Here is an 18,812-nt window from a genome sequence, read left to right on the forward strand (position 1 = left end):
TGGAACCCCACTGTAATCAATAGGAGCCGAATCGGTGAAATTTAAAATGCCAATTTTCTGGGCTAATAGGCAACAGGGCATCAAACAAATAGCATGGGGAGTGGGCACTCCCCTGAATAACATGTATCAGTACCTGTGAAGGGGCATCTTTGTGATGTCCAGAAAGTGCTGCAGCAGCTCTGACAAAGAAAAAAAAGAGTTAAAATTGCCAACAATATGGTATAGATTTTAAGGAGGTATCTCACACACAAAAATAAAATAAAATGTATGAGGGAATTCCATACCAAACCAACAACCTGAGCATGCAGCCTGACATGCCTGGAGGGGGATGAGCATACCACCTGCCCCTCCCCCCCACTCCTGAACTATATCAGGCCACATGCTCTCAACATGCGGGTCTTGCATCCCATGTTGATGGGGCCATGTGCCGCATGCCTGCAACCCTTGCCCAGTGGTTTTGAAGGTTTGAAGGCGGCAGCTTATTAGAATCTGGACCAAACACTAGGCTCATCCCTGAGGGTAACCATAAGGGCCTCAACCCCACAACCATGGCCTGTGGTTGTAAGAGTATGTGGGCAGGAGGCTTATTAGAATTTGTAATGCCCCTTTAATAATAAGGGGACCCCTAGATATCAGTTTCCCCCTTACTGGAATGAGTATGTGGTACATAGTACCTCTACTCATTCACAAAAAAACCCTACAAATAAGAACACACAAACATTTGAAAAATCCTTCATAAAAATTAAAAAAGTCCCTTATTTAAAATCCATCATCAATCATGATGCCCGCTGCTCTTTAACCCACCAGAAAAAAAAACAATGACCCGCTGCTGGCACGTGTAACCAGATGGTGGCTCACTGGGCTGTCATCAGCTATATAAGGGAAGGGGTGGGGATGGTGGTGACATCATTGGCCAAATATGGCCATAGCCAGATTTGGTTTGTGCCATTGCCCAAATATAACCTGTAATGTCACTGCTATTCTCGCCCCTTTGTTTAAGTGGTTGGAGATTCCTAGCGACGTCAATGATTCCTAGGGACACTGTGAGTGTTTCCTTGAGAACCAAATGACAGTGAGAAGCTGTCACATATAGAAGTGGTAGAAATACTGCTTTTATATATGAATTTTGGCTCTCATTGGGGAACTGAATGGGCAGTATTTTTGGATATTCACCCAAACACTCAAACAGCCAAAGTTCAGTCTCAACCTAGGATAGGATCAGAGCGAAACATTAGCCCATCCCTACTTCTCAAATACAATGAGCGGAGAAGCTATCTGCCTACAGAGTAGCTCCAGGACCCAAAATCATGCCCAATGCAGACAATAGGATGCAGACAATAGGATGAAGGAGATGACAAATATGGACACTATTTAGCACAAAGTATGTGGGTAAAGAACATTCCCTAGTTACACGGGCCATCAACAAGATTGGATAAACCCACAAAGAACCTTTTGTTTTGGTTTTTATTATTTAATTTCCTTTTTTTCTGGCCTTTCAAAATAATTTCAATATTTCGGAGGTTGGATGGAGATTTAATGTGGTGTACCACTCTTGATAGTTAAGTTGTACATTTTATTCATACATCAGACCAAAAATTGGGACAACTGAGGAGGAGAAAGGGATGGAGGAAATTGGTTCCAAAAAAGTATAATCTTATTGCTTTCACCCGACCTGGGTACCCCATCCCTAATGAAATAATGTGTACAGAAACATTGAATGGGACTTTATATAGGCACCCAGAACAATAAGAAATTGATAGAGAGTATTATTTATTCAATACAGATAAACAGCTAAGAATAAAATATTGCAATCCAATACATCAAGGGTATATAACATCTAAATTCCATCATACATCAATATATTCAATAACAATCTGTCAATGGCATTGAACCTCAATGCGTTTCAACTCATAAAGAGTCTTTGTCAGCACCTGTGGCAGTGAGCTCTATTGATCCTCAACTTGGGGTTCCCCAGGGCACGGAGTCTAAGCCCCAGCCTGCTTGTTCACCAGAGCCCCTGATGGTGAGGATGGACTTGCAGCAGGCTGGGACCAGGTAACAGCCCCCAGGTACACCCAGCTGAGGTTGAGGAGACCGCTTGCGGGAGCAGAGTGTAACGGGAGAAGACAAAGGGAATCTGAGGTCAGGACAAGCCGAGGTCAGGACAGGTGAAAAACAAGCAAGGTTGGGAACGAAGCCGGGGTCGGTACACAGATAGACAATATAGGTTTCACAGTAGAAACACAAGGGAGCTCCAACAACTAAGAAGTTGCTCAGGCAAAGTGGCACAGTCTGAGCACTTCTTATATAGACAGGCAGACAAGGAGGCGGGACAGGAACTGATGGAAGGAAAGGAAATAAAACCCAGAGGACAGCAGACGACACCCATAGACGAACACAGACAAACATGAGAAGGAATCAGGAACAGGGCTGCAGCAAGAAGGTAAGAACACAAACGAAACTGCAGGCTAACTTGTGACAGTCTTCATCACACTAAATTTACATCTCAGGGATTCCCATGGACATGCACACATTCCTTAATATGCATCATTGGGTTTTTGGAAGTAAATTCCAATCTCTACATCAATTAATCACTGTTAGAATTTATGTATATTTGTATTCCAGACTTCATTGGTTACCTCCCGATGAAGACTATGAGTTGAAATTCATTGAGGTTCGATACCATTAGCAGATTGTTGATGAAGATATCTCTACATGATGGAAGTTAGATATGCTATATTGCCAAAAGTATTGGGATGCCGGCCTTTACACACACATGTACTTTAATGATATACCAGTCTTAGTCCGTAGGGCTCAATATTGAGTTGACCCCGCCCTTTGCAGCTATAAGAGCTTTAACTCTTCTGGGAAGGCCATCCACAAGGTTTAGGAGGGTGTCTATGGGAAGGTTGGACCATTCTTCCAGAAGCACATTTGTGAGGTAAGGTGCTGATGATAGCTCACAGTCTCCGCTCGAATTCATCCCAAAGGTGTTCTTTTGGGTTGAGGTCAGGACTCTGTGCAGGCCAGTCAAGTTCCTCCACCCCACACTCACTCATCCATGTCTTGGTTTGCTGACGCCTTAAGAGTTCCCTTCACTGGAACAAGGGGGCCAAGTCCAACCCCTGAAAAACAACCCCACACCATAATCCCCCCTCCACCAAACTTTACACTTAGCACAATGCAGTCAGGCAAGTACCGTTCTCCTGGCAACTGCCAAACCCGGACACGTCCATAAGATTGCCAGACAGAGAAGTGTGATTGGTCACTCCAGAGCACACGTCTTCTCTGCTCTAGAGTCCAGTGGCGGTGTGCTTTACACCACGGCATCCGAGGCTTTGCATTGCACTTGGTGATGGAAGGCTTGGATGCAGCTGCTCGGCCATGGAAACCCATTCCATGAAGCTCTCTACGCACTGTTGTTGGGCTCATCTGAAGGCCACACCAAGTTTGGAGGTCTTTAGCTATTGACTCTGCAGACAGTTGGTGACTTCTGTGCACTGTGCGCTGCAGCATGCGCTGACCCCGCTCTTTCATTTTACATGGCCTACCACTTCATGGCTTGCTGTTGTTCCCAGTTGCTTCCACTTTGTTATAATCCCACTAACAGTTGAGCGTGGAATATTTAGTAGCCAGGAAATGTCACGGATGGACTTATTGCACAGGTGGACATCAATCACGGGACCACGCTTGGAGTCACTGAGCTCCTAAGAGCGACCTATTCTTTCACCAATTTTGTAGAAGCAGTCTGCATGCCTAGGGGCTTGATTGTATACACCTGTGTCCATGGAAGTGATCATAACACCTGAATCACATGATTTATAGGGTGTCCCAATACTTTTGGCAATATAGTATATGTTATGATCCGCCAGGTGGTGCCTCAGGCTGCCAACTGACAGACCTACTCAGAGCGTGGGGTCTAAGCCCGGGCTGTGCTTTCACCAGAGCCCCTGATGGTGGGGATGGACTTGAAACAGTCCCGGGCCAGGTCACGACCTCCGAGCAGGCCCGCCAGTGGCTGAGGAGACCTTTGGGGACAGGTACCGGGAGAGCCAGATATGAAGAGGATGGCGGCCCCAGCAGGGTAGTAACGGCTCGTGGGCCCGTGAGGGTAAGCGGGGTACAGAATAGGTAGGCGAAGAGTAGTCGGGTCACACGCAGGGTCAGCAGGGAAGTCTATCCGTAGAATGGTCAGGGCAATCCGGGTCAAACGCAGGAGCAGGCAGAATGGTCAGGACAATCCGGGTCAAACGCAGGAGCAGGCAGAATGGTCAGGACAATCCGGGTCAAACGCAGGAGCAGGCAGAAAAGTCAGGGCAATCCGGGTCAATCACAGGGGCAGGCAGCGTAGTCAGGGTCAATCAGGGTCACTAGACAGGTGCAGGAACTCAGGATCACAGGAAGACCTTGCGGCAATCTGTGACAGTGCAGGGCATCTTTAAATAGTGCGCCCTGCACTGTCATTGGCCGGCTAGGACGCGCCCCCGGCTGTCATTGGGCGCCTGAGGCGCGCCCCCGGCACCTACTGCGCATGCGCGACGTCCTGTCAGCCGCGGCTCGCCGGGACCTAGTGCCTGTGTCCCGGCGCGATCTGCCGCCAATGCGCATGCGCGGGGGACAGAGCCGCGATCGAGGTGCACGGAGCCGCGATCCCTGACATTGCCCCCCCCCCAATGGGCACCCTCCGGGAGCCCCACTGATCTCTCCACCGCGGGTGAGCACGACAAAACTCCCGGATGAGCCTGGGTGCGTGGACGTTCTGGGCGGGTTCCCATGAGTTCTCCTCAGGGCCATACCCCTTCCATTTTATCAGGAACTGTGTCTGGCCCCCCCTCCGTCGGCAACTGAGGATAGACTCCACTTCATATTCTTCCTGGTCACCAATGGAGACTGCCTCGGGAGGTCTGGATTCACGGTCCGGGAAGGGATCCGGTCTGGATGGCTTCAGGAGAGATACATGGAAGACAGGATGTATCTTGAAGGTCTGCGGAAGCTCGAGTTCGTAGGCCACCTCGTTAACTACTCGTTTTACCGGAAATGGGCCAATGTACTTGGGTCCCAGCTTCCTTGAAGGACACAGCATCTTCAAGTTGGTTGTTGCTAGCCAAACCTGATCCCCTGGTTGAAGCAGTAATTCTCCTCTTCTCTTTCGGTCGAATGCCCTTTTACCGTCCTCTTGGGCTTTAGCGATGGCTTCCTGAATTGTCCTGTTATTGACAGAAAAGAAGTTCAAGATGTCTTGAGATGCTGGTACCGGATTCTCAGGCATCAGTTCAGGGAGGAATGTGGGATGATACCCATAATTGGAAAAGAACGGGGATTGACCCGTGGCTGAGTGACTCGAGTTGTTGTACGAGAATTCCGCGGAAGGCAGCAACGACAGCCAGTCATCCTGAAGGTAGGATGTGTAGCACCGTAAGTACTGTTCCAGCGTCTGGTTTGTCCTCTCAGTTTGGCCGTTGGTCTGTGGATGGTAGGCGGATGAAAGCGACAGCTTGATTCCCAGCGATTTACATAAGGCGTTCCAGAACCTGGAGGTGAATTGGACCCCCCGATCTGATACTATATCTTCAGGAACACCATGAAGCCTAACCACTTCCTTGATGAAGATCCGTGCCGTTTCCGGTGCTGATGGGGTCTTCTCCAGGGGCACGAAATGTGCCATCTTTGAGAAGCGGTCGACAATCACCATTATTGCAGTGTAGCCCTGGGATGGTGGGAGTTCGACCACGAAATCCATGGCTATCATTTGCCAGGCCCGCTTGGGTATGGGTAAAGGACGTAACAATCCCCATGCCCTGCTCCTGGAGGGCTTGTTCCTTTGACAGGTGGGACAAGTTCGGACGTAATGCTCACAATCCTTGATCATGTCTGGCCACCAGAACGAGCGCCGTAGTAGATCCAGAGTTTTTGTTACCCCGAAGTGGCCCGCCATAGGATGGTCGTGGCAGTGCCCTAGGACCAAGGTTCGCACTTCTTCTGGGACCATGATCCGGTCTTCCTTCCAAAATAGCCCACCATGGCTCTGGAGGGGTGACCCAGACGGAACTGGTAGTCCTACAGAAGCATCGAGGAGCCGGGAGCGAAGTTCCGTTTGTAGAGCGAGGAAACTCCCAGAAGGTAAGATGGTGTCAGGTACCACGGCGTCGTCGGGGTCCTCAAACATGCGGGACAGAGCGTCTGGTTTAGTGTTCTTAGTACCGGGTCGGTACGTTATATGGAATGAGAATCGAGAGAAGAAAAGAGCCCATCTCGCTTGGCGTGGTCTCAGTCGTTTTGCCGTTCTCAAATATTCAAGGTTTTTGTGATCTGTGAATATTAGGATTGGGTGTGTGGCTCCTTCCAGTAAATACCTCCATTCTTCAAGAGCAGTTTTAATGGCCAGGAGCTCCCGATCTCCAATGTCATAGTTACGTTCCGCTGGTGTCAACTTCCTGGAGAAGAACGCCACAGGGTGCAGAAGTTCCTTGGTACCATTCCTTTGGGACAAAACCGCCCCTACCGCATTTTCGGAGGTGTCCACTTCCAACACATATGGGAGAGAAGCATCTGGATGGGAGAGAATGGGAGCAGAGGTGAACAATTCTTTGAGCTTTTCGAAGGCTGTCTGCGCTTCGGGAGTCCACTTAAAGCGGACCCCTTGTTTCGTCAGTTGCGTGATCGGCGAGACCAGACCGGAGAAGTTCCTAATAAACTTCCTGTAAAAGTTGGAAAAACCGATGAAACGCTGTACCCCCTTTTTGTCGGCGGGTATTGGCCAATCTAAGATCGCCGTGACTTTCTGGGGATCCATCGCGACCCCCGCGGGAGAGAGAACCAGTCCCAAGAACGTGATTTCGTGCTGTTCGAAACAGCACTTTTCTGCCTTTGCGTATAGCCCGTGTTGACGCAACCGTTCTAATACCCGTATCACGTGACCCCGATGACCCTCCAGTGAGGGGGAAAAAATTAAGATGTCATCCAAATAAACCACCACGAAAATATCGAGAAAGTCACGAAAAACATCGTTAATAAAGTGCTGAAAGGTCGCCGGAGCATTACAGAGCCTGAACGGCATCACCAAATATTCATAGTGACCGAATCTCGTACGGAACGCCGTCTTCCACTCATCCCCCTCCCTGATACGGACAAGGTTATAGGCCCCCCGCAGGTCTAATTTAGTGAATATCGTTGCTGATCTCAATCTCTGGAGGAGCTCGGGGACTAGGGGTAAGGGATAACGATTCTTTACCGTTATTTTGTTCAGGTCACGGTAGTCTATGCAGGGCCGTAACGATTTGTCCTTCTTCTCTATGAAGAATAACCCGGCCCCGGCTGGGGATGTGGATGGACGAATAAATCCCTTCCGAAGGTTTTCATCAATGTATTCCCTCAGTACTCCTGATTCTGTTTCGGACAAGGGAAAGATACGGCCGAATGAGATTTCAGATCCGGGTAGGAGGTCTATGGGGCAGTCGTAGGAACGGTGCGGAGGGAGAACGTCAGCTCCTCGCTTACTAAAGACGTCTAAGAAGTCATGGTAGGCCGGAGGAATAACGTGGGATAGATCGGTGTCACCATCCAAGCACAGGAGGAACCGGGGAACCACGGATCCTGTGACGTGGCAGTGACTCAAACAATAGGGTGAGCAAAATTGAATTGTTCCCTTTTCCCAGTCAATCTGGGGGTTATGGGCCCTCAGCCAAGGGAGGCCCAGAATGACTGGAAAAAGGGGGGATGCGATGGCATCCAAACGGAGGAACTCCTGGTGATGGTCTGCCATTGTGGTGAAAATGGGTGGTGTCTCCTGGTCCACCACCCCTGATTTTATACGGGACCCATCTGCCAAGAAGATGTTGAACCCCCTTTCTTTGGTCTGGAGAGGGATTTTTTGCCGGTGGGCAAAAGTCAGATCGATGAAGCAACTACAGGCTCCTGAGTCAACGATTGCGGTCACCGACAATGTTCCTCCGGGGAGCTGTAAAGACACAGGAATGGCCAGGTAACTCGACTGATCATCCCTTCCTGCAGGTAAAGTAAAAGAAACGGGCGTGGACTTACTCATTTTAGCAGGACAGGAGCGCACCTGATGACCAGCTTCCCCGCAGTACAGACATAGGTTCTGTGATAGTCTCCTCTGACGTTCCTCGACCGATAAGTGGGAACGGGCCAATCCCAGCTGCATGGGTTCCGGGTTGTCTCCTGTTTCCGTGCTTCGCGGATGGTTCCCTGGGGTTGGAGCTGTATCTCTGGATGGAATCCATGCCACCCTTTGACCCTGGCTGCTCCTTTCCAGCCGACGTTCCCTTAGTCTACGGTCAATTTGAATGGCCAACTCAATCAGTTTTTCCAGGGAGTCAGGTAGGCCTACTCGCGCTAGTTCGTCCTTGAGAGACTCAGACAGCCTGATGCGGAACTGGTGACATAAGGCCGCATCGTTCCATCTGGTGTCTCCCATGCAACGCCTAAAATCGGACGCGTATTCTTCGGCTGTCCGGCGGCCCTGCCGCAGGGAGTATAGAGTCGCTTCAGCGGAAGCAGCTCGCTGAGGGTCGTCATACAAGACGGCCATGGCCCGAAAGAACTCGGTCACGGAGTCAAGATGGGGGTCGTGCTTCTCCATCAGACGGTGAGCCCAATCCTGGGGCTCATCCTGAAGGAGGGAGACTATAAACCCCACCTTGACGGTCTCGGTGGTGAACGTGCGGGGTTGTAAGTCAAAGTATAGGGTGCAGGCATTCCGGAAGGCTCGGAAGCGGCTCCGGTCACCACGGAATCGTTCCGGCAGAGGAACGCGGGGTTCAGGAGCTAGGGGTGTGGCAACCGCTCCGGATACCGGGTTAGCGGGAGGTTCTGCAGGTGGAGGACTCTGAGCAGGGGGAGTCAGGGGGGCTAATGACTCCATGCGGTCCTCCAGTCGGGCGCAGCGACTGTGGAAGTTCTGAAAAGCCTGGGTCAAGGTTGCCAGGTGCTGACAAATATCCTCTAGGGACGCCGGTCCACTTCCTGGCTCTGTCATGGCCGCAAGGTACTGTTATGATCCGCCAGGTGGTGTCTCAGGCTGCCAACTGACAGACCTACTCAGAGCGTGGGGTCTAAGCCTGGGCTGTGCTTTCACCAGAGCCCCTGATGGTGGGGATGGACTTGAAACAGTCCCGGGCCAGGTCACGACCTCCGAGCAGGCCCGCCAGTGGCTGAGGAGACCTTTGGGGACAGGTACCGGGAGAGCCAGATATGAAGAGAATGGCGGCCCCAGCAGGGTAGTAACGGCTCGTGGGCCCGTGAGGGTAAGCGGGGTACAGAATAGGTAGGCGAAGAGTAGTCGGGTCACACGCAGGGTCAGCAGGGAAGTCTATCCGTAGAATGGTCAGGGCAATCCGGGTCAAAAGCAGGAGCAGGCAGAATGGTCAGGACAATCCGGGTCAAACGCAGGAGAAGGCAGAAAAGTCAGGGCAATCCGGGTCAATCACAGGGGCAGACAGCGTAGTCAGGGTCAATCAGGGTCACTAGACAGGTGCAGGAACTCAGGATCACAGGAAGACCTTGCGGCAATCTGTGACAGTGCAGGGCATCTTTAAATAGTGCGCCCTGCACTGTCATTGGCCGGCTAGGACGCGCCCCCGGCTGTCATTGGGCGCCTGAGGTGCGCCCCCGGCACCTACTGCGCATGCGCGACGTCCTGTCAGCCGCGGCTCGCCGGGACCTAGTGCCTGTGTCCCGGCGCGATCTGCCGCCAATGCGCATGCGCGGGGGACGGAGCCGCGATCGAGGTGCACGGAGCCGCGATCCCTGACAGTATATGTTATATAGCCTTGATGTATTGTATTGCAATGTTTTATTCTGTGTCCACAGCTTTTTTATCTGTATTAAATAAAGAATTATATGTTTTATCAATTTTTTTATTGCTCTGGGTGCCTATAGAAAGTCCAATTCCATGTTTCTGTTCAAAATGGTTCCAAAAAAGGGACAAAGTAAAGCAGAATATGGTGGCCTCCAAACAGTTTACCAGCCAATCAGAAGAGAGTGCTTCAATGATGCAAGTGGATGGTACCATTAACAAGAATCTTCAATTGTAGAGTATCACCAGCAAATCACATGTTTGGAGTAAACCCTTTTATTAGTCACAGAACAAGCAGCGTAATGTTTTGGAATGCCTACAACAGCTCCTTCATTAGGCGAACAGGAACGTAAAGTGGTACACGCAAAAATACAGAATATAGTGCAAAGGGCCATTAAGACAAAGACACCACCAATAAACACTGAGCCCACCTTGACATAAATGGCACACAAAAACTTGTCTCATTGATCACTATTATGCCCAACTTCACAGATGGAGAGGTTGCCCTTATTAAAGCCTTCAAAGCCCCACAGGCGACATAGACCAACAAAAGGGTCAAAATGGTCCTCAAAGTGCTTAAAGTAAATGTTGGCACCATTCTCACCATTTGGCTGATAGCCAGAAGCTGGTAACTGTCTAAGTACAGCCACTACCCACGTAGAAGTAACATCATATCCTAAGCCACTGTCCACCCAGAAGTGATATCACATGACTAATAAATGGATCTACTCAGAGCATATGGTGCAAATATACACCATACAATAAGGAACAGTCCTTCCAAATGAAGAACAGTTGGGAGCTATGACAAAACTTTGAACAGAGGGGAGGTAACAAGTTCTATGACCAGCTGAGGTATAAAATAACTTATTCTGTTTGCCACCAAAATTATAGATTGTAAATATCACCTACAACTATTCCATGATGAAGACTCTCTATGAGTTGAAATGTGCTGAGGTTCAATATCATTGACAGATTGTTACTGGAGATATCGATACATGATGGAATTTAGATATGTTATATACCCTTGATGTATTGGATTACAATCTTTTATTCTGTTGTTCTTAATATGGCCAATGCTAGGCATTTGTATTGGCTAGTGTCACATTGGCTTTGGCTCGGCACACACAGCCCAATAAAAAGAAACAATGCTACAGATTTGTTTTTTGTTTTTTTAAACTAAACTTAAAACTAGTCAGAAAAATGTATACAATTTTCAGGACAAAACACACTGCTTTCCTTGTGCATTTAGTACATGAGTGTCAAGGTCCTACCTTTCCTCAGAGCTTGTGCATCTCCATGTGCTGGCTTTCATCTTAGGTTTCTGCAAAGCATGGTGGGAACCTTTATGCTTTCAGGCCTCTGCGGCTCCTCCTCAGAAGGGTGTGGCTGATCACATTTAAGCCTGCTGTCTGCAAGTGCTCTCTGCATTCGTGTCCTGTATGTTTCCTTGTTGCAAGCTCTTGTGCTGTTCTCCTTGCTCTCCTGGTAACCGACTCGGTTTGGACAAGACTATTCGCTGTTTTAACCCTTTACCTGACCTCCCGTTGCTGAACCCGACCTGAGTATTCTTTGCCTACCGTCTAGTACTGTCTGCTCCTTTGTTATAGACCCGGCCTGTTTGACTACGCTACACGTGTTCCCATCTAGCTCCCACCAGCTGTACGCCATTGGCGGCAGTCGTTACTGCAGCTGGGATTACACGACCTGGTCTCAGGCTGTGTCAAGTCCATCCCCACCATCAGGGGCCCTGGTGAAGGGCAGCCTGGGGCTTAGACTCCGCGCCCTGAGGGACTCTGGTCTGTGGGTAGCGGCTATCGTCAGTCGCTGCGTGAACTTACCATAGGCCTGCCTGCCTGCCCATTTCATCGTTCCTGCCCTGACATTGAGATGCTCTCAAGTGCAAATTCTGAGAAAACCTGACTTTACTTGCTACAAAGTAAAGTGTAATCATTAGGGCTCGGTTCACACCGCTGCGGCTTGGGATCCAACTTGTGAGACTCCAAGTCGTATGAAATGTGAAATCCCATGTTAGTCAATGAGAGCTGTCTAAAGCACCACTGAAGTCGCTCCGACGTTAGAAAAGGTTCCTGTACTATTTCAAGGTGACTTCTATCCAACTTGTGCCCATAGATTTTAATGGAAATCAATTCCAAGTCCTATACTCATATATATTGATGTGATTTGGATCCGACATTACAGGAAGATTACCCAAGCATTCCCTGAAAGTTGCTTTCAATCTGAAAAGTATTGACAGGATTAGTAATTAATCTTAGAATAGAAAGTCTAAAGTTTAATAATTTACTTTTATTTCAATTTAAATATACATTTTAGATTAGTTAGCATTGTTTTGAAAATACTCCTTTATTCTGAACTGTATTCTTTAAGACATTAAAGTAGTGCACTCATTTAGCTTAAACCTTGCTGACCATCAAGTAAGTCCATTAGTAAAGCTTATAAAGCTCATTTTATTATCCAACTTATATAACATTTCGAAGAAATTATCTACTCAATTCAATATAATATTGTACGAGTTGTTTTGCATCTTCTGATTCAGAAGTTTTATCTGCTTTATGTAGCATTAGTCTTTTATAATGTGATGTTGTTGCATCATGGAGTCTGTTAGAACAAGTGATTGTCTTGGAGTAATTGAATGTTTCTTGGGGATCAGAAGTTACATGATATCTTCTGGGTCAAGACTTTCAGTCTGGAGATCAAAGGTAACATCTTCAGGGTGAAGAGTTCTAGTCCGGGTATCAGAGGTGACATCTTCAGGGTGAGGTGTTCCAGTCTGAAGACCTGAGGTGCCATATTCAAGGTCAAGTGTTCCAGTCTGGAGGACTGAAGTCACATTAATAGGGTCAAGACTAATTCCAGTCTGGGAATCAGAGGTGACATCTTCAGGGACAAGAGTCCCAGTCCGGGTATTAGAGGTGACATCTTCAGTTACAAGTGTTCCAGTCTGGGGATCAGAGGTGACATCTTCAGGGACAAGAGTCCCAGTCTGGGTATCAGAGGTGGCATCTTCAGGGTGAGGTGTTCCAGTCTGAAGACCTGAGGTGCCATATTCAAGGTCAAGTGTTCCAGTCTGGAGGACTGAAGTCACATTAATAGGGTCAAGACTAATTCCAGTCTGGGAATCAGAGGTGACATCTTCAGGGACAAGAGTCCCAGTCTGGGTATTAGAGGTGACATCTTCAGTTACAAGTGTTCCAGTCTGGGGATCAGAGATGACATCTTCAGGGACAAGAGTCCCAGTCTGGGTATCAGAGGTGGCATCTTCAGGGTGAGGTGTTCCAGTCTGAAGAACTGAGGTGCCATATTCAAGGTCAAGTGTTCCAGTCTGGAGGACTGAAGTCACATTAATAGGGTGAAGACTAATTACAGTCTGGGAATCAGAGGTGACATCTTCAGGGACAAGAGTCCCAGTCCGGGTATCAGAGGTGAAATCTTCAGTTACAAGAGTCCCAGTCTGGGTATCAGAGGTGACATCTTCAGGGCCAAGTGTTCCAGTCTGGGGTTCAGAGGTGACATCCTCAAGTCCAAGTGTTCCAGTCTGGGGATCAGAGGTGACATCCTCAAGGCCAAGTGTTTCGGAAGCATTTATTGTGATTATTTGAAGTGTTGTAGTGGACTCTTGGTTTTCAGCTCCCGGACTGGGTGTTGTTCTTACTATATAATCAAAGAATATGTCTTTCTCAGAACTGGTAAGAATTGCTTTATTTGTGGTACTGTCTTTCACAAATGGTGGAAATAGGGTAGTCATTATACAACCAGATAGGGCAGCTGAGCTTACACTGCACTATGAATACGGTGAAGTGGGAGTTAATGTGGTTATCTTACAACTAGTTATGGTTGTAGATGGGTCTGTGTGTTCAGAGGTGAGCCTTTCAGAACTGCCTTTTTACAACAGGGAAATGTGGTGCACTGAGGGGGGTTCAGTTAAACAATGTGTAAGAAAATTATAAAAAGGTGATAAAATACAGTTTTTAGTAAGTCCAACCTATAGTCCACATAAGTAAAGTCCAACTAGTTTCCAGGTCAGGTTCATGGCCTGGAATTGAAGGTACTATTGCAGTATTGCTGTCAATGTCCTCTTAATTAGTAAGCTCCACATCTGCAGATACAGTATATCCACTATAAACAAAATATTAGTTATTTCTGTGGCTGTCATGGTGGAGACATGTACAGGAACTGTCAGTATAGCTTCAGAATTAGGCAAGATGGGGTCTTCTGTTGATAGAGATGTCTCTCAAGGTGTAGGTATATCAGAATTTGTTAGCAGTATTAAGACTTACACTCGCCGGCCACTTTATTGGTCACACCTTGCTAGTGCCAAGAAAATATCCCCACACCATGATACCACCACCACCAGCTTGAACTGTTGATACAAGGCAAGATGGATCCATGCTTTAATGTTGTTTACACCAAATTCTGATCCTACAATCTGAATGTCATGGCAATCAGTCTGCCCATTCTCCTCTGATATCTACAAGGCATTTTCCTCCACACAACTGCCGCTTACTGGATATTTTCTCTTTTTTTGACCATTCAAACCCTAGAGATGGTTTTATGCAGGGGCGGAATGACAACTCATGGGGCCCCCGGGCAATAGGGGATCATGGGGCCCCTGTGTCCTCACTCACACTCAAACCACACCCAAAAAAGCCTATGAAAGATACCAGGGACATCTCATGGGGCCCCTACTAACCCCAGGCCCTCGGGCAGTGCCCGAGTTCTCAAATGGTCAGTCTGCCCCTGGTTGTGTGTGAAAATCCCAGTAGATCAGCAGTTTTTGAAATACTCAGACCAGACTGTCTGGCACTAACAACCATGCCACATTCAAAGTCACTTAAATCCCCTTTTTTTCCCCATTCTGATGCTCAGTTTGAACTTCAGCAAGTTGTCTTCACTACATCTACATGCCTAAATGCATTGAGTTGCTGCCATGTGATTTGCTGATTATCAGTTTGTGTTACCAAGTAATTGAACAGGTGGACCTAATAAAGTGGCCGGTGAGCGTAAATATCCTGGAACTGAGCTTGTAGCTGGTGTGAAGGTTACAGTGTATTCTGTAGTGTTTTCTGATTGGAGGGATGTGTCCTTTGTGGTTGGTGCAATATTTTATGATGTCACTATGCTATAAAGGATTGTTTGTACTGGAACGCATGAAGGAGGTCCAAGACTTGTCATTGTGGCTGTGGGAACCGTCAGTCCTGCTTTTGATTCAGGATCAATTAAGAGGGATTCCTAGGTGGTGTAGTTGAGATGTGGGGAATATTTCCTAAAATTAGGGTGCATATGTTAGAACTGGTTATAGCTGGAGTAAATGTTCCAGGTGTTGTACCCTTGGTGACATTTCCCAGAGTAGTGATAACATGAGTGCTGTAATCAATTGAGTCATTAGTTGGCATTGTGGTATTCTGTATTCAGAAGGGGAGGTGATGCTTTTATTTATGTTATTTCCTAATTGGTGGTGTCTTGTGGATAGTCAGTAGAGATTCCTGGGCTTGTTGTGACCATGACTGGAAGAGTAGTTGTGTTAGTTTTTAGTGCTGTGATAAAATTTGTAACATTATTGCTAGTGGCATTATATGTTGTATATCCTTTTGTATATTTGCTTGGCATTGTGGTATTCTGTGTTGCATGTACAGAAGGGGAGGTGGTACTTTTATGTTTTTCCTCAATGTTGTATTGGTGGTATCTTCTGGATAGTCAGAAGAGATTCCTGGGCTTGTTGTGCTCGTGACTTGAAGAGTAGATGTGTTAGTTGTTAGTGTTGTGATAATGCCTGCGACATTATTGTTGCTGTATCCTCTTGTCATTGTGATACTATATATTGTATACTCTGTAGTATAATTGCTTTGTGTTGTGGTATTCTGTGTTGTATGTTATAATGTCTATGAAATGTGTTGGCCTTGGACCCTTTGTTTCTTGGGTAATTTTTACAATAAAGCATTGATTCCCAAATGCCAGGAGCATGAGAGGTGACTGATGTAATTTCTTTAAGCTGAAGGAACAGAGTCACGAGATATTCTGCTTATAGCAAGATATGAACTTGTTTATGGAATTAAACGTGTTTCTAACATGTAGTAATGTCACATTAGAAAATAAGAACCTGTTTAAAGATGTCTATTTGCTTGAGAAGTTAGAAATATTTAAATTTAGGGTAGATGAGAAGACGTTTAGGGTAGATAAGAAGCTGATCTGAAGAAAAGTGTGACTTTCTAGATAAAGATGTAGACTCAATATGGTGGCTGGGCGCAACTCTGTTATCCTCACGGAACCTTTCTGCTAGCTCCTCCTATAGTGGGTGTGGTGCCCGCCCACTTCGGAAAAGCTGCCAGGAAAATGGTTTAAAAGCTGGGAGTCTGAACGGGATCGATTGGAAAGCCTCCTAGTGACAGGGGACACTGATGCTGGGACTCTTGCCAAGCCTATATGGGCTCATCGATTGGTCACGTTTACAACTTCCCCATGACCCCATGTGCAGTATGGTTTAGATGGGATCTGTTCCTTCCGCCCTTCACATAGCTTTGGTAATGTATTAATTCTATGCTGTGACGCTATCAAACAATGTGTCTATTTCATGCTGTAATGCTCACATTATTATTGGTGTGTAATTATGCAGATTGTGATGACTATAAGATATATCCTCCTGTGTGTCATGTGATAATAAAAGTGGAGGTTTTGACAGTGCAAGAATATTGCAGTTGGATCCTGTTATTTCTTGGAGTGCCGAGTGAATGCTATGATGTGCCACGGCAGGTATTCATTTGGTAGAGGGTCCTTTACATGCATAGAATATGTAATGGTGTAAATGCTGATTAAAAGTACCCGTGTGACTACCTGTCGATTGTGTGTGTGTGTGTTTATATGATTTGCTTTTAGTTTTTGCACCCAGCATTGTCATTACATATGTGCAGAAGGGGAGGTGGTACTTTTATCTATGTTGTTCTCTAATCTTGCATTGGTGGTGTCCCTTGGATAGTCAGTAGAGATTTCTGGACTTGTGTTTGTGTTTAGAAGAATAGTTGTGTTAGTTGTTAGCGTTGTGATAATGTTTGTGACTTTATCACTAGTGGAACCTAAGAGCATTGTGACATTATATGTTGTATATTCTGCAGTATAATTCCTCGGTGTGGCAGCATTCGGTGTTGTATGCATTGGAGAGCTGGTGCTCTCATTTACTGTATGTTGTTCCTCAATGTTGTATTGGTGGTGTCTTTTGGATAGTCAGTAGAGATTCTTGGGATTGTGGTTGTGTTTAGAAGAGTAGTTGTGTTAGTTGTTGATTTTGTGATAATGTTTGTGACTTTATCGCTAGTGTATTCACTTGTCATTGTGGTATTATATGTTGTATATTCTGTAGTATATTTGCTTGGTGTTATTAAATTCTGTGTTGTATGCATAGAAGGGGAGGTGGTACTTTTATCTATGTTGTTCCCTGATGTTGCATTGGCGTTGTCTTCTTGATAGTCAGTAGAGATTGCTGGACTTGTTGTGGCTCTAGGTTGGAAGAGTAATCGTGTTAGCAGTTGGTGTTGTGGTAACGTTTGTGATATTATCACTATAACCTCCTGTGGTTGTGACATTATATGTTGTGTACTCTGTAGTATCATTATGTGGTGTTGTATATACAGAAGGAGAGGTGGTGCTTTCATTTGTGCTGCTTCCCTATTTTGTATTGGTGGTGTCTTCTAGATAGTTGATAGAAAGTCCTGAGCTTGTTGTGGTTGTGTTTAGAAGAGCAGTTGTGTTAGTAGTTGGAGTTGTAATAATGCTTATGACTTTATCACTTGTGTATCCTCTTGTAATATAACTGCTTGGCATTGTGGCATTTTGTGCTGTATGTATAGACATGGAGGTGGAACTTTAATTTATGTTGTTCCCCGATGTTGCATTGTTTGTGTCTTCTGGATAGTCAGTAGAGATTCCTGGACTTGCTGCAGTCATGGTTGGAAGAGTAGTTGTGTTAGTGGTTAGTGTTGGGGTAATGTTTGTGACATTATCACTAGTGTAGCCTCCTGATGTTCTGGCATTATCTGTAGTGTCATCTGTAATATAATTCCTTGGTGTTGTAGCATTCTGTGTTGTATGCATTGAAGGAGAGATGGTGCTCTCATTTATGTTGTTCCCTAATGTTGTATTGGTGGTGTCTTCTGGATAGTCAGTAGAGAGTCCTGGACTTGCTGCAGTCATGGTTGGATAGGTAGTTGTGTTAGTGGTTGGTGTTGTAGTAATGTTTGTGACATTATCACTAGTGTAGCCTTCTGTGGTTATATACAGTTGTGTCCAAAATTATTCAACCCCCAATGCTGTAAAGGGGTTTAGGGACTATAGTGTACATTTGGAATTGTATTCAGAATCAAATCCTACAAGGACGTTGTAACTACCCAAATGCAACTAAAATGACATCAATTGTTTATGTAATACAGTAGTAAATGGTTCTTATGTGGTTTCTTCATTGCCACAATTATTCAACCCCTTAAAGACTACCACTCTGAAGAACAGAGGTTCATACAGGTGCTTTCCATCAGGTATTGAAAACACCTGTGGATGTCACCGAGCAGCAATCAAGCATAATAAGCACCAATTAGGCAGCTTTAAAATGACTGTGATACTCAGCTCCTTCTAGACATTTACTGGTGTGGTTACAAACATGGTGAAGGCAAGAGAATGGTCCAGGAAGACAAGAGAAGAGGTGATTTCTCTTCACAGGAAGGGCAATGGCTATAAGAAGATTGCAAAGATGTTAAACATACCAAGAGACACCTTAGGAAGCATCATTCGCAAATTCAAGGCAAAGGGCACTGTTGAAACGCTACCTGGTCGTGGCAGAAAGAAGATGCTGACTTCGACTGCTGTGCGCTACCTGAAGCGTAGAGTGGAGAGAAGTCCCCGTGTGACTGCTGAGGAACTGAGAAAAGATTTGTCAGATGTGGGTACAGAAGTTTCAGCCCAGACAATAAGACGCACACTGCGTAATGAAGGCCTC

The 18,812-nt window shown here is 46.5% G+C and overlaps 1 protein-coding gene and 1 pseudogene across 1 annotated transcript in view; both read right to left on the reverse strand.

Annotated features, from left to right (window-relative positions):
* Positions 1 to 13,519: 13,519 nt before the first annotated feature.
* On the reverse strand, positions 13,520 to 18,097 carry LOC149433087 (uncharacterized; annotated as a pseudogene).
* Positions 18,098 to 18,115: 18 nt separating this feature from the next.
* Positions 18,116 to 18,812, reverse strand: part of LOC149433088 (uncharacterized) — a 28,328-nt gene continuing 27,631 nt past the window's right edge. The window contains 1 exon segment of the mRNA XM_089664667.1: positions 18,116 to 18,132. Coding sequence (XP_089520793.1) covers positions 18,116 to 18,132 — 17 coding nt within the window.

This window comes from Staurois parvus, unplaced genomic scaffold (assembly GCF_062004578.1).
Source record: "Staurois parvus isolate SC_StPar_1 unplaced genomic scaffold, SC_StPar_1.0 ptg001980l, whole genome shotgun sequence".
Classification (NCBI taxonomy): Eukaryota; Metazoa; Chordata; class Amphibia; order Anura; family Ranidae; genus Staurois; species Staurois parvus.